General features: G+C 22.7%; 3 protein-coding genes across 6 annotated transcripts; 2 read left to right on the top strand and 1 right to left on the bottom strand.

Moving 5' to 3' along the window:
- Positions 1-213: 213 nt before the first annotated feature.
- Positions 214-4,243, top strand: LOC100872589 (uncharacterized). 2 transcript variants are annotated; one of them, XM_003690033.4, is made up of 6 exons: positions 214-390; positions 455-656; positions 953-1,053; positions 1,186-2,163; positions 2,692-2,817; positions 3,022-4,243. In XM_003690033.4, exons 2-6 carry the CDS (start codon positions 555-557, stop codon positions 3,296-3,298), a joined length of 1,584 nt encoding a protein of 527 aa, XP_003690081.1. In that variant the 5' UTR covers positions 214-390; positions 455-554; the 3' UTR covers positions 3,299-4,243. The 2 variants fall into 2 exon arrangements, with proteins under 2 accessions (XP_003690081.1, XP_031773181.1); XM_031917321.2 differs by having other exon boundaries at positions 237-390; positions 498-656.
- Positions 4,244-4,246: 3 nt separating this feature from the next.
- Ids (iduronate 2-sulfatase) lies at positions 4,247-6,833 on the top strand. The gene is made up of 8 exons (XM_012487771.3): positions 4,247-4,692; positions 4,794-4,971; positions 5,049-5,176; positions 5,269-5,434; positions 5,525-5,674; positions 5,748-5,885; positions 5,968-6,269; positions 6,390-6,833. Exons 1-8 carry the CDS (start codon positions 4,507-4,509, stop codon positions 6,738-6,740), a joined length of 1,599 nt encoding a protein of 532 aa, XP_012343225.3. The 5' UTR covers positions 4,247-4,506; the 3' UTR covers positions 6,741-6,833.
- On the bottom strand, positions 6,731-16,217 carry LOC100866673 (uncharacterized). Of its 3 annotated transcripts, none has more exons than XM_086908631.1 (20): positions 16,152-16,172; positions 15,254-15,368; positions 14,919-15,091; positions 12,860-14,834; positions 12,499-12,794; positions 12,273-12,382; positions 12,057-12,205; positions 11,741-11,977; positions 11,273-11,483; positions 10,787-11,196; positions 10,420-10,718; positions 10,013-10,307; positions 9,665-9,951; positions 9,422-9,581; positions 8,990-9,337; positions 8,604-8,907; positions 8,315-8,518; positions 8,103-8,219; positions 7,866-8,015; positions 6,731-7,425 (listed from the first exon to the last, which is right to left on the bottom strand). In XM_086908631.1, the coding sequence occupies exons 2-20, from the start codon at positions 15,268-15,270 to the stop codon at positions 7,378-7,380; spliced, it is 5,790 nt and encodes a 1,929-aa protein (XP_086764757.1). In that variant the 5' UTR covers positions 15,271-15,368; positions 16,152-16,172; the 3' UTR covers positions 6,731-7,377. The 3 variants fall into 3 exon arrangements, with proteins under 3 accessions (XP_086764757.1, XP_086764758.1, XP_086764759.1); XM_086908632.1 differs by lacking the exon at positions 16,152-16,172 and adding an exon at positions 15,898-16,141; XM_086908633.1 differs by lacking the exon at positions 15,254-15,368 and having other exon boundaries at positions 16,152-16,217.
- Between the last annotated feature and the right edge of the window lie 23 nt (positions 16,218-16,240).

Here is a 16,240-nt window from a genome sequence, read left to right on the forward strand (position 1 = left end):
TATTTAAATTTTTGATTGAAAATTTAAAAAATATTCATACAAAAATTTAAAATTTAATTTAAATAAAAATTTAAATTTAAAAATATTTAAAAAATCGATAAATATCTATATTAATTATCGATACATTATCGATATTATTATCGATATATTAACTTGAATTAATATGAACTAGATAGAATAAACATCGAAAGGTGCATCACAGTGATTCTCAACTATATATGAAATAAAACTTATAATAATGGTGGACGAGAAGACTATGGTGAATATGTATTTACGATGAAGTAGCTTGAGTATATTGAAATGACAACAAATGATTGATATTATTGGCAATGGTATAATATGAGGTGAAAAAAAAAGACATTTCGGTGCGAATGGGAGTGCATTTTGTTGGTAAGTAGCTCAATAAAATATCTTATTTCTAGAAATGATTGTGTATTTGGAACTTTCATTCAAGGTGCAAGAAAAATTCCCTTCTGAATTCTTGTTGGTGAATGCAGGTTATGTGAGCATCGAAACGGGTCGTTATTCATCATTTTTCTTGCAAATTGGCCAAGATGGGCCAAGGTACAGATACATGCACAGATAGACCTGCTGAAGTTAGTGTCATCAGATTTGTGTCTAGAAATCGTACCATTGAGGAAATAGCCCCCAAAAAGGTAAAAACTGGAGCCATTTAATGAGTTCAATGACCTTTAACTCAAAACAAATCTTTCAGCGATGTTATATTTGTTAACTTATTATGACATATGTTTAATTAGTTTTTTAATGACGAAAAATAATATTTAAATAAAAAATAAAACAAAAAAAATAGATGTAATTTGAAATATTTAATTTTGCCATTATTTTTAATCAATTTATCCATCAGTATTTTACTAAATTTTTGATAAAAATTATGTAAATAAAAATTATATATTTATTTATAAAATATATATTATTTAAATTATACTTTTAGGAAGTATATACTTGCAAACAACGGGGTTGTGGTAAGACATTTACCAATCAAGATGAATATAAAACACACGAAGCTCTTGAAGCTTTAAAAATTAGATTTATGTAAGTTAGCTTTGTTAAGAAAAATTTATATATAAAATTACAAAATATGCAATATTAAGAATATTTTAACTTTATTTGCAATATTATATAATAATATATATCACAGTATATAACTAATAATTAAATTTATAGCTGTCGAGAACCAGGATGTGGAGAAGAATTATCTGATCCAGGAAGCATGTGGCGTCATTATCAAGAATGGCATAATAATGAAACAAATGTATTTATATGTCCATATACAAATTGTGGATCTTTACATACAACTAGTATCAATCTTGAAGAACATATCGAAAACTGCCATAGACAACCACCAACATTACCAACTGAACCAGAAGTAATATGCTTTGAAGATCCTGAAAATGCAATAGATGAAGAAAATGTACAAAGCACGGAAGAATGTTATGAAAAAAGAGCAAGTGAAACTTTTGGAATAAAAATATGTCAATATGATGATAATGAGCGAAATTTTCTCAGAAATGATAATGTACAAAAAAATGAAGTCTCCCATGATCAGAATGTTATAAATGATAGTTCAAAAGAAGATTATTCTTCCACTAATGAATCTTTAAATGAAACTAATACATTTTCTATGAATGAAAATTTAATTCTAAATACAGAAAATTTTCTATCCAAATATGAGAATAATACAAATAAATGCTCAGAATTGCAAACTGAACATTCCCAAGAAAAAAATAGTTTAATTTATGTAAATGGTGATATTACCATTACAAAAAATACAAAAAATGAAATATGTAATATGAATTCAAGAAATCAAGAACATAGGATTGAACTAGATAATTTAGAAAGAATTGTTAGAAATGAACTTGATCGTGATATTCCGAAAACTGAAGAAAATACTATAGAAACAAATAGTAATTGCTCAGATGATGAAGAATATACTCCAAAAAAACAACGCATGTCTAGGTATAAGCAAGAAATTTACAAATGTGCTATTAATGGCTGTGGGAGAAAATACAAATACATATCCCATTATCGTCATCATCAAGATAGTCATAAAATAGCAACCAATAATAGTTCAATTAATTCAAATTCTAATAAATCAATATTAAAATTAAAACAAGGGAAAGCTTCAACAGTTAGTTTTTTCTTGTAAGTAAAAGAATAATATTTTTATTTAAAAAAAAATTATATTTAAAGAATCATAAAAAAGATATCTAAATATCCATGTTGTTTTATCCAAAATTTTCTAAGAAAAAATATAAATTTGATTAATGAAATCAACATAATAAATGAATCAATGTAATAACTATTATGATATATATATATATTGATATATATATAAAACTGTTGATGTATTATAACTTGATATGTAAATAATATAATCTGTTATTATATATCAATTATTATGAATTATTCAGACAATATTTATTAATATATGTATAATTATATGTACATAAAAAAAATAATTTTAATTCATGATAAAAATCAACTCTATCATAAAATAATCTGATATATAAAAATTTATTTTTGCAATTCGCTTTATAATAATAGATGATCTTGAATTTTATAAAATTTATTATATACAATTTAAAATTTTTATTTTTATTGTATCTTTTTATCTCAGATTATTTTACAAAAAATTAATTTTTTTATACAAATTTATTATATATTATTTAGATGCAAGATTCCCGGATGTGGAGCTCAAGTGAGCAATGTAACTGGTCTATGGAAACATTACCAGGATAATCATGCTAATTCAAAACTATCAATAATACAAGGAAATAAAAATAGTGAAATATTTCGGTAAGTTATATGTAATAGAATTGTTTAAAAATTATTTAAAAATCATAATTAATCAATTGTTTAAAAATCATAATTAATACTATAAAAGCAATCAAATAAGTATATTATTTATATTATATTATTATTAATATATATATTAATTCCAAACATTTTTGAATTTGTTATTAAAAAACTAATAGATCATTAAAACAGAACATATTTCAGTTGCAAAATTCCTGGATGTGAAACAGAATTTAGTACAACAGTAATGTTGTATAAGCACTTTACTGAAGTGCATTCAAATGGTACTGGTAATAATATTAACACAAAGACTGGGAGTAGTTTTCATTATACTGAAATATTTAAAGATGATACTACTAATTTGCAAGCAAATTTTAAGACTGATTTTAAAGCAAAGAATAATATTAATGTAAATGACTGTACTATAAGTACTGATGATCAAAGATCATTATCAGTTGTTAAGAAAGAAGCAAGAGATTGACTTCAAATAAATTGATATTATAAATGTGAGAATAAATAATTGTAGTGATGAATCAGAGTACTTTACTAGGGCCGAAAATATTCAAATTATGAAATAAATTATTGTTTTGAATTCTCTTTACAAACAGAAATATCCTATCTATATTTATTTTTTATTTTTTTGCCTAGTCAATTTTTATTGTTTTTATTATTGGCCCTTGTTAATTACTCAAATCTTTGATTTAAAGTTACAGTCACAAAGACTGAAATAGAGAGATAACTCTAAGATCAGAATTATTTCTCTATGGTTTTTAATTATTTCATTGTAAAAACCATACAACAAAAGTTTCATACTTTATAATATTATAATAAACAAATATTCAGATTTGTATTAATATTTAGAAATAACTAACAATTTTGTGATTTAATACTTATTTCAAAAAGCAATACTTGTTTAAAATATATAATGAAAGAAATTAAGAAAAATAATTTTCTTTATAAGAGAATTAATATGTTCAATGTTTTTAAATATATTTTACTATTATTTTAATAAAAAATCATAATTCTACTATTTAAAGAAAATATTAAATTAATTTTGTAATATTTCAAAAGATAATATGAAAAGCAACTTAAATTTAAAAACTTAAAATTCAATATTCAATTAATATAACAATACATAAATGCAAAATAAAAATTTCATAGATAATAATACCAACATTATGACAAATATAAGAATAAAATTTTTGAAAAACAAGAAAAAAATTCATTGCAGTAATTTGTGCATATATTAATGTGAAAACTCTTGACTTTCCATATTTTTTACTATTTTGTATTATTGTATAATTTTGATGTAATTTATGTCAGGTCATGTTATAGTTATAATAGATATTGTAGATATATAAGTATTACATAGCATTTTCATTTATATGTCTGTACATTGAAAAATAAAGTGCAATAGTAAGTAGAATCAGAAAATTCATTAAATATAGAATACATAATTACTTATATGCATAAAAAACATATAAAAATCTCATTATTTATTTTACAAATGTTATTAATATATGAAATATTTTAGTTTTTAATTTTTTTTATGCAGAACTATATTGAATAATATTACTCGTACAGTATTATTTCTTTGAGATGCTATTTTATCTGTAGTATTATTTAATCTTAATTTAAACAGAATTGCTCTTCATAGTACTATAATTATATTATTTGATATAATAAGCAATGTTTTTTATGTTACATTTTATAAATTTAATTGCTTGGTGCGCGGCCCAAAAACAAAATTTTCTTTTAATTATCGTTGACGATTTAAGAACTGCTTTAGGATGTTACGGCGATACCAGAGCATACACACCGAATATAGATCGTTTAGCAACAGAAGCTGCCATTTTTTCTCAAGCATTTGCTCAGGTTAGCATAAGATAAAAATTTAAAACATGCGAAATTTATATATATTATATTAAATAAAAAAAAATATAAATAATAAAAAGAGAATATGTAAATTTTTGTAGCAAGCATTATGTGCACCAAGTAGGAATTCATTTTTAACAAGTCGAAGACCAGATACGCTTCATCTTTATGACTTTTATAGTTACTGGCGGAAAGATATTGGTAATTTTACAACATTGCCGCAACATTTCAAGAATAATGGATTTATTACTAAATCCATAGGAAAAGTTTTTCATCCAGGTTTCTTGTTTCTCTTTTTTTAAATAAAATATTTCAATATGAATTTTTTAACATCATTCTTATTATATGTTTTACAGGAATTAGTTCAAACAATTCTGATGATAATCCTTATTCATGGTCAGAAACTCCTTTCCATCCATTCACAGAAAGATATAAAGATGCTCCAATATGTCAAATAAATATGCAAATACCAGCACAAAATCTTGTAATATTTGATATGATGAATTACTATTTAAAAAAAATTTTTTAAATTGAAAAAAATATTAATATATAATAATTTTCTTTTTCATATTTTAGATATGTCCAGTTAAAGTTTTGTCAATGCCAAATAAAACATTACCAGATATAGAAATATTAAAAGAAGCTAAATATTTTTTATCTAATCAAGCAGGAAATCCTTTTTTTTTAGCAGTTGGATTTCAAAAACCACATATACCATTCAAATATCCTAAAAAATATTTAAGTATATATAAGTATATTCAATATTATCACTGTTATAATAATTATAAGATTTTTAATTAAAGAAATCATTTTTATGAAAGATATTTTGTAGAATATCATCCTTTGCAAAAATTTAAAGTACCCCAACCATACAAATGGTCAAAAAATGTTAGTAGCATAGCTTATAATCCATGGAATGATTTAAGAAAAAGGAAAGATGTTGCTGCTTTGAATCTTAAATTTCCATGGAAAAAAATACCAAGTACAATTTAATATATGAAAATTAATTTTTATTCTTATAATATATACTGATATGATATCTTTTTAATTTTTAGAAAGCTTTGCTAAATTAATTATTCAATCATATTATGCATCTGTAACATATATTGATGATTTAATTGGTAAATTAATAAATCAATTGAAAGTTTTATCAATTCGAAAAAATACTACTATTATATTAATGTCTGATCATGGTAAGCCAAAATAATAATTAAAATTTTTATATTTCTTGAATTATTAATCAATACTTTATTTTTCTAATCAATATTTGCATAGGATGGTCATTAGGAGAGCATTCAGAATGGGCAAAATACAGTAATTATGATGTTGCTTTAAAAGTACCATTAATAATATCAATACCTGGACTTACTTATAAAAGATTAAAAGAGAAAGCAAATAATTCATTAGAAAAGAATCCATTATTTATAAATTCAATAGTTGAATTAGTTGATATTTTTCCAACAATTGCAGATTTAGCAAATATTTCAATACCTATTTGTTCAAATGAAACAATGGAAATTACTTGCAGTGAAGGAATATCTTTTGTGCCACTTATACAAGCTGCTTTAAGAAAGGAGGTACAATAAATTTAAAAGTTCAATTTCTTTATAATAATAGATAATTATTGAAACTCCTCTATATATTGAAATATATATACTTAATAATTTAATCAATAAACCATGTTTACCAAAATTTAGTCAATATTGTGGAAAGAAGCAGCATTTGGACAATATCCAAGACCAAGCATTAAACCTTCAATACATCCAAATAGCGATGAACCACGTTTAAAAGAGATTAAAGCAATGGGATACACGATAAGAACAAATAAATATCGTTATACAGCTTGGCTATCATTTAAATCTGAAACTAAATTACCAAATTGGAATGATATTATTGCAGAGGAATTATATAATCATAGTAATGATGAAGGTGAAAATCATAATATAGCAGCTCTTCAAAAATATATTAAATTAAAAAAAAAATTAAAGTTTTTATTGCAACATGGTTGGAAAAATATTTTATCAAATAAATCTATATATTATCTTTAAATTATACTTATATTTAATTAATTAATTTGTTATTATAATACCTTACATATATTTGTAATCTTAAATAAAATACCATTTCATGTTTATAGATAATTGAAAGCAATATGAAATTTACTTGTCTAATATAAATTTATCTTTAAATTAATATTATAATAAATAAATTGTACATTCTATTAATATTCTATAATAATCTAAGTTAATATAAAAGTTTTTTGTAAACACACATATAAGTATAACATATACATATACATAGATATAATATATAAAAGATTTATATACTTATAATAATATTTTTATAAATATACAATTTAAATTCAAAAAAATGTACTAAATAAAAAATAATATATCCAATACAATCATTATCCAAATACTAATTAGTATTTAATATTTAAGCTTTTTAGTAACAATGACATCATACATTATATTACAGCAATGTTGATGTAACATAATACAAATACAAAATATTAAAAATCTAGATGAAAGTATAATTGAATAGAAAACAAAATATCGAAATATTTCTATACTATAAAAAATAATATAAAATTTTTTTAAGTTTAATTAATTAAAAATATTAATCTATTTAATATTAAACTTTTAAATATTTTTAATAATATTTATTTCACATCTTTTGATTTACTTATTCTTCTTGGTTTTTATTTTTATTGTTTACTGTACTTGAAGTAACCTGAAATTATAAAGAAATTATATATGCCTCTCTCTCTCTCTCTGCTGTGTGTGTGTGTGTGTGTGTGTGTGCGTGCGTGTGTGTGTGTGTGTGTGTGTGTGTGTGTGTATGTTCAGTGTGCTACTGTTTTAATGTATTCGTGAAATAATTAGGCGATTCTAGAGACAAAAAAAAAAAAACAAAATACATACGTTATACAAAAATATTGGTTGAAGTACATATTATAAATATATCTTCGTCACGCTGCTATCTCGCTTCATCTAATACAAGTTTCAATTACTTATAACTTAATAAATAAATTTCAACCAATATTTTTATATATTAATTTTTGTATTTGTTTGGTTTCTAGAATCAATTCTACAAAAGTATTTTATGAATATATTAACACTTTATATATATTATTAATATATATTAATTACACAAATATACAAATATATTACCTCTACAACATCGTCATCAGATCTAATATCAGATGTCCTATAATCATTTGGTTGATTGATTAGATTTTGATTCATATTCTGCATTGCATAAGACATTTGGGACAAGTTGGGTACCTGAGTTCTTACTTGTAGCGGATTTATATTTGGATTCTAATATTCACAAATTCTCGATTAAAAAAATTCAATAAAGAAAAATATGTCTATTTAAATATTATCAATAAAAATTTAAAAAATTACCTGATTGATTATTTGATTTGCAGAATTTTGATAAGCTTGTCGTTCCCAATAAGTATACATATCTGCCAATACACGATTGGTCATCATTTGTTGAGTTTCTGGTGTTGCATTAGGATACTGTAAAATATAAATAATTGTAAGTCAATAAATATATAAAATATTTAAATTATTGAAATAAACAAAATCTAATATTCTACAACAAATATTCTAACATCTTTTTGAAGAAGTTCCCGAAGTTTTTCGTAATCTGTATTAATATTAAATGTCGATGGTACATTGTATTGATTTAATATTGCATTATATTGATTTAGGATTGTTGGAATTGCTGAATATGATGGCATTGGTTTTCCTTTCTTTTCTTCTTCATATTCTAACCAAGCTTGCTTTCTTTCTTCTTCATTCAATTCTTCTTCTGCCTGTATTTAAAATAAATCCGTAAAAAAAATTTATTTTAATAAATATAAATATAAATATGTATTATAATATAACATAACAAATTACTTTATTTTCCAAAAGAGAATCATGTTCATGATAATTTTCCACAAAATTTTTATATATCAAAAATATTTCTGCTAATAATCTATCTTTTGGTAGATTTAAAGTCGGTTTTTTTCCATTATTTATATTTGGTTCAAATGAATATAGTTCGCTTAAATCATGATTACTATAATGACGTTCAATTTGTTGCTCGTCAACAACTCTGCAAGAAAGCGATAGTTTTGTTACTTGCCGATTATAAATCTTTTCTTCCATTGTTCCAGCTGCTAGAAACCGATAAACATAACACGGTTTCTTCTGACCGAATCTATATGAAAAAACGTGTCTTAATAATTATAAAATTTTATTCAATTTTTTAAATAAATTAAAATAAATTTTCAAACATATACCTATATATACGAAATATACTTTGAACATCATGTGAAGGATTCCAACTTGCATCAAAAATAATAACACGATTAGCAGCGGTTAAATTAATTCCTAATCCACCTGCTCTAGTCGAGATTAAAAATAATCTTGCTCTTGTATTTGATGGTTCATTAAATATTTTGCACCATATATTTCTATTTTCTGCAGATGTTTGACCATCCAATCGAAAATAATCTAAACCCAATGACCAACTTCCAGTATGTCCATCAATATAGTCTGAATTTATACCGTTTTGTGTTGCATTATCGATTTTCTCAAGAAATTGTTCAATTAGAGTTAATGAATACAACGATTGTGAAAACACCAACCTAAAATCATTAAAAATTATTTGAAAATAATATATAAATTATTTTTTCATGATATAAGAAATATATGATATTATTTTTACATACACTTTATCTCCAATTTGTTCACATTCTTTCAAAATTCCGAAAAGAAGTATCAATTTAGAAGAAATTCTCATATCTTCAAAATGTTCAGGTTGAACAAACTGTGACCACCACTCCTCTTCTTTTTTTTCAAATTCCTCAGATTTTGGAACTATTTCAATTTCTAGATATAAAATTATAATATATATATATATATATATACATATATTATTTTCATAAATCATTTTAATATAAATAAAATCTTACCAGACTTATTATTTTTTGAATTACGTCTTGTATTTTTTCCGACAACATTGTCAATACTTTTTACCTCATCATCTTCGTCAGTAGTACTTATATTACTACTTATAGAATCTGTTTCTCTATCAGTAATAAAATCTCGTAGAGAACCCTCAGAATCACTGGAATCTAATTTCCTTTCATTCATTTTTTCTATTTTTTCTGCATTCAATTGTAAAACTATAGGATGAGTCCATATTCTTTGTAATGCTTGAAAATCGGCGAAAAGAGATCCATTGGCATTACGTATTCGCCTGAAATAAAAAATATACATTAAATTTTGATGAAGTTCAATTTCAAAATCAATTCGGGTACCTTGCAAAATTATCCAAATAATATTTATACATATTAATTTGCACTTCTGTTAAACTAACAAAAATTACATATTCTTGTTTTGGTGGTAAAAATGGTGTTAATACAGAATAATCAAATCTTTGTACACAACCCTTTAACATCTTATGCAAAACATATGCACGCTTTTTCATTATTTTAACGTCGTATTCAGTAGAATCATCGAATTGACCATTAGTTATTGGATTTGCAAATCTATTTAAAAATTCTCTCTTTGTACCTAAAAGATTTGGCTTTACAAATTGTACCATACAATGATCTGAAATACATTAGTTAATTTTTATTTTATTATTTATTATAAAGATATTTAACTAAATGGACGTTAAATTATTTATATAAATACTTATTATTCAATAAAGATTAATTATTACATTCTATTAAATTGTTTTGGAGTGGTGTTCCTGTAAGTACAATTCTCCGTAATGTTCTAATCCGTTTTATGGATTTACTAAGTGCAGTATCTTCGTTTTTTAGTAAATGGCCTTCGTCACAAACTATCATATCCGGACCAGGATCTATTAAGTATCGTAAAATTTCTTCTTTCATATTTTTTCTCATTCTATTATTTGTACCAGTGAGATTTCTAAACATTTCATAACCAATAAGAAGTATACCACCAGTTCTTTGCCAACTTTCTAATTGAATCTTCCGTTCTATATTTTTCTTTAATCTTTAAAAAATTTATTAATGAATAAATGTCATGTAATTATTTATTTATTTTACTTGTATAAAACTCACTTAGTCATTTCATAAATTTCGATATCATTTTCTATATCGTTTAACCAATATTTAAATTCATTGAGCCAATTAAGTACTGTGCTCAAAGGACAAACGATCATAATTGTTTTAACGCCAGATTTTTCATGTGTTAAAAGTGTATGCGCCAGCGCGATTACTTGAAGACTTTTTCCTAATCCCATACAATGTGCAATTATACATCCAGACCCAGGAGAACAATTTATTCTTTCCAGTGATTCAAAACATGCATCCCACATAAACTTTATTCCCTTGGCTTGATGAGGTTTCAAACGTTTCACTAGATCTTTATGAACAGTTATCAATTCTTCTTTTGTTTCAGGATTAAAATCCAATATTAGTTTATCTACTTTTTCTTCTCCAGCCAATCTTACTTCATACATTTCATTATACTATATTAAATAAAGAATAAAAAAGATCATTTTTAATTCTGATACAATCAAAAATTAATTATTTAAAAATACGCACTAATTTTTGTCTCTCAGCAATACGTTTAAGTCTTTCTTCCTCTTCTTTAGCAGCTTGTTTAGTATCATCTGTAACTTGCTTATCTTTCATTACTTTTCGAATATTTTTCCGACCTTTCTTTCCAGGTGTTCCTTGAGAGTTTATAATTTGGTCATTATCACTATCACTATCACTGGACATGTTTTTAATACGTTTTCTCTTTGGCTTAGATCTAAATAAATGTATAAATCAATATAAAAAGTTATTCATCAATATAGATATATATATATAATTTTAAATCATAAAATTTTTTAAAATATATCTCATAAAAATTGATAGTTTAATATAGAAAAACCATCAGAATAAAGCAAAAAGATATATGATAATAAATTTCATTTTCAAGAATAATATATATTGTAAAAATAATAAATAGTGTAAAACTTTTGCACAATACTATATTCTTTTTAAAATTAATTATAAAATATATACCTTTTTTCTGTAAATGAGGAATCTGTATCAGATGATTTATATGTTTTACGTTTACGCATTTTTTTTGGCTTTCCTACTGAAGTATCGCTATCTGAAGATTTATTATCTTCTGATGTGACAGAAGATTTAATATTTGTATCAGAATTTAAAAGTTGTATATCTGAATCAGAATCTATAATTTTTCTACGATTTCTTCTTTCACGTTTCATAACTTTGTTTTTGATAGCTAAATTTTCACTATATAAAAAAATATTATAATTCATATAATATTTTATTATTAATTCATATTCTAACAATTCGATTTTAAATAACTCACACATGAGTTTCTTCCATCTTTTCTGATAACTCTTCTTGTTTTTTATTCCATTTTGCCCTTGTAATATCAGAGTCTGAATCTGAAGAAAATTTCATTGTTAATAATTTATTTCGTCTCCATTTGTTTTTCTTCCATTCTTCATCATTTTCCTATCAAATTAATTAATATTTTAATATAAATAATAAATTTATTGTATTTATTCATTTTAAATATTACCTTATCATCACTCTTTTTTTCTGTTTTCTGATTTGATTTTTTTGAATCTTTTTTTAAACTTTCTGATTTTATTTCATTTTCACTATTTTCAAAAGTAATTTTTTGTTCACCTGAATTAAAATATATTAAATAAAAATATATTAAATAAATTTATATAAAAAATTAATATGCATATTAAAAAACAATTTTTAATTCTACATTTAAGAAAAACTAATCTAATATTTACCAATATCTGAATCAGAAGAATATAAAAGTATTTTCTTTGTAGCTGCATCTGCTTCCATTATTAATTCTTTGTTAGTTTGAAAACTACCATATGTTTTTGCGATTAAATTATTATTTTCCATATTAGATTTTTTACTTGTATTTTCAAATTCATCATCTTTCATATTCTTTAAATGATCTAATAAAGAATCTTCCTTTTCCTTTGTTTTACGTTTCATCATATTTTTAGGTAAAGAACTTCGTGTTATATCAATATTATTCTTATAATCTTTTTGTAATCTATCCAAATCAATTAAACTGTAAAAATAATAAATTTTACAAATTTTTAAAAATAAATGAAAAATAATTTATTCATTTTATACCTTTTAAATTCTTTACTTTCTAAATATTGTTGTGATTTCTGTAATGCGTTTTTATGTTTTTTAAGAATATTTTCCGGTAATCTTTCAATAATAACTTGAGAAAGCATTTTTAATTTTTTATCTGACCCAATATAGTTTATTTTAAATGTTTGTTCTTTAGAATCATCTTTTGTAGAATCTTTATTTTTGTTTTTAATTTGTTCTGAAATAATATCATTATCAGAGCTTAATTTTTCGCTATCGTCATTAGAATCGCATTTTTTATTTGAATTTTTTTTTATGTCATAAGGACTCGTAGAATCATCTGAATTTGACTCAAGTAAAGTATTCTTAGCACAAGCTTCTTCTTTAATAATTTCATTTTCATCTGATGAATTATTTTTACAACTGGTATTATTTGATATCTTATTTTTTCCTTTTTTTTTATCAAATTTAATTTTTTTCGTTTGAAATACATCTTTTTCTTCAAAACTATCACTTGTACTAGACTGTTTAGTAAATTTTTCAACCAATGATTCTTCATTTGTAGGTGTTTCTGAATCTGATTCTAGCATTGCTCTTTTAGCTTGTTCTTCATCATCAATTTCATCTGAAATATTACTTTCTTCTTTTTCAACAGATTTTGAAATTTTTTCAGAAGTGATTGATTTAGATTTTATATTTTTAACTTCAATTGCACACAAATTTTTACTTTTAACTTCTACATTCAATTTATCATTTCTCAAAGAATTTTCATCTTTATTATCGCTATTTTCTTCATTTTCTTTTGATTCTAAATTTTTTTCATTCTCGTATTCACCTTTTAAATCGATATCATCCATATTTTCAATTATACTTTCTTTAAATATATCATCTACAGATTCGTTTATGATGTGTTCATTCAAAGATATGTTAAATTCTTTAAACTTTTTATTTTCATCAATTATTTTCAAATTATCATCTGTAGAAGTTTTATTTCCTTTTTTATTGTTACTGCCTAAAATAGGAGATATAATATGATTACTGTTTTCACTATCATTTGATTTTTCTGAAAATTTTGCAACTATCGTATCTTCGTTTTCTCTATTTTTATCAATGTTTATTTTCATAATATTTGTTTCAGTATCAGAAAATATTTCTTCATTGTCACATTCAGAAACTATACTTGCCATATTTGAACTACTTTTTGATGTATCTGATTCTTCTTTATCCTCTGTCTTTTTTGTAACTTCAATTTCATTTAAAGAATTATCTTCGTGATCTGAATTTTGTACTTTATATTTTTTATTCCATTCTTTATAAAAATTCATTAATTCTTTTTCTTGTGCATCAAGTTCTGTTTTAAGATTATTGATCACGTTTTTTGTTTTTTTTATAACATTACTTATTGATTTCTGGTATATTAATTCTTTTTTGAAGTATTTGCATTTAACATGTTCCATTTGTAATTCATATTCCGAACAAGCTTCCTTAAATTTATTAAAAATTTTAACAACATGAAATTTTAACTCTAAACTTTGTTCTTTGCTAATTTCAAATTTTTTTTCTGACTGTATCATAGTTTCTAAATCTGATTCAATAGAAATTACACTATCTTTTTTAGCTTGAGTTAATTTTTTTGTGACATTCAAACCAGTACGGGAAATTTTTGATTTTTGGAATTCTTTACCAGAGCTAGAATCTTCTCTATGGAAATGTTGTTTTGACTTTAATGTTAAATATTTTTTTTCCTTTTTAGCATGTTTTTCATAAATCTCATCTTCTGAATCATTATCTATTTTTTCATTCTTACTGTTTCTTTTTTTTATATTATCATAATTTATTTTCTTATCTTTCACATTGTTTTTATGTTTGTTAGTTTTTGAAAGTATTTTATCTGTTTTTTGATAATCATTTTCACTTTCATCTGTAGTAATTGTATAGAATGTAGATTTTTTCCCATGTTTTGATTCATTAATATTATCTTCATCAGATGATTTATCAACTGAATTGTCACCTAAAAATTTTAAAGCAATATTTTTGAATTTTGAATATTTCTTCTAATTTCCTTCTATAAACAAATTTTTTGTATTTATCTTACATGAATTAGATTTAAGAAAAAAAGGTCGTACGTCTTCAAGAGAACTGGAATCATTGTCACATAATGACTTCATTGAATTTTGCAACTTCTTTACTTTTGCAAATCTTTGTTTCATAGATATTGAAGGATATTTTATCTCAGATGTTTGTGAATATTTCTTTCTAGTATTTTTTCTAAAATCAAATATAAATTAATAAATTATTAATATAATGTGAATAAATTATATAAATTTAACTTAATTAAATAAAATTTCTTTCAAATATTTATATCTATAATAAAATAAAATTTTTAAAAATTAGCTTATTAGATTTATTTTCTTTATTATGTATACTTACTTGAAAGAAGGAAACATAGTGATTGATAAAATAATTTTTGAAAAGACTTTGAATTAAATGTAAAACATTTTCATTTTCAAATTACAAAGTTCAGTTTAAGTTTTTACTTATATTTCTGAAAATATTTATAGTTTAAGATTTATAAATTAATAAAGAAATTTTTAAACATTATCATTATTTTTCTTTTATTATTAATTATTTTGTTAATTATTTAAATTATTTTAGTTTTTTTGTGTAAAAATATTGTCTTATAACATTGATTATAATAATATTATATATATAGCAATAATAAACAGAAAAAAAATATATTTTTTAATTATATCTAAACAACTAATTATAAAATTATGAGATTAAAATAAATTAAAAGAATAATATTGTGCAAGATCTTTTATTGATATGTTAATTATATATTCATGTAATATAAAAATATATATATAACTTATAATGTTATATATCCATCCATTGTCTCTTATGTATTAATAAATTTCTGTTTTAAATCATATCTAATCAATGAAATATTTTTAATGAACTAAATATTAATTGTTATTGTTTTATTTTTGTCAAATTATAATTTATTTTATATCAAAAATTATAATTAAATTGTAACTAATTTATTTTGCGAATGAATGCATAATAGCTATTACCTTTACATATTAATTAAGATAAAAATAAACTTAATGTTCCAATATTTGATATATTAAACTTTAATAAATACTTTATTTTTGTAGTTTTATATTTATATGTTTGTATTACATTATGCTTTACGTATTAGAATATCTATTAAATCAATAAATTTAAAAAAAATTTTTTAATATTAATTTTCTATAAAATACATCAATTGATAACAATTATTATATTTATAGTAATAAAAAAGCATAAAATTAATGAAAAAACTCACATTTAAGAATATAATAATTCACTGAGATAAATATGGTTCACCTGACTTTACTGACCTCTAGGGATAGAACCTGTAACTATGTTTAAGTA

Source organism: Apis florea, unplaced genomic scaffold (genome assembly GCF_048593485.1).
Source record: "Apis florea isolate Af1SG1 unplaced genomic scaffold, ASM4859348v1 contig_3081_pilon, whole genome shotgun sequence".
Classification (NCBI taxonomy): Eukaryota; Metazoa; Arthropoda; class Insecta; order Hymenoptera; family Apidae; genus Apis; species Apis florea.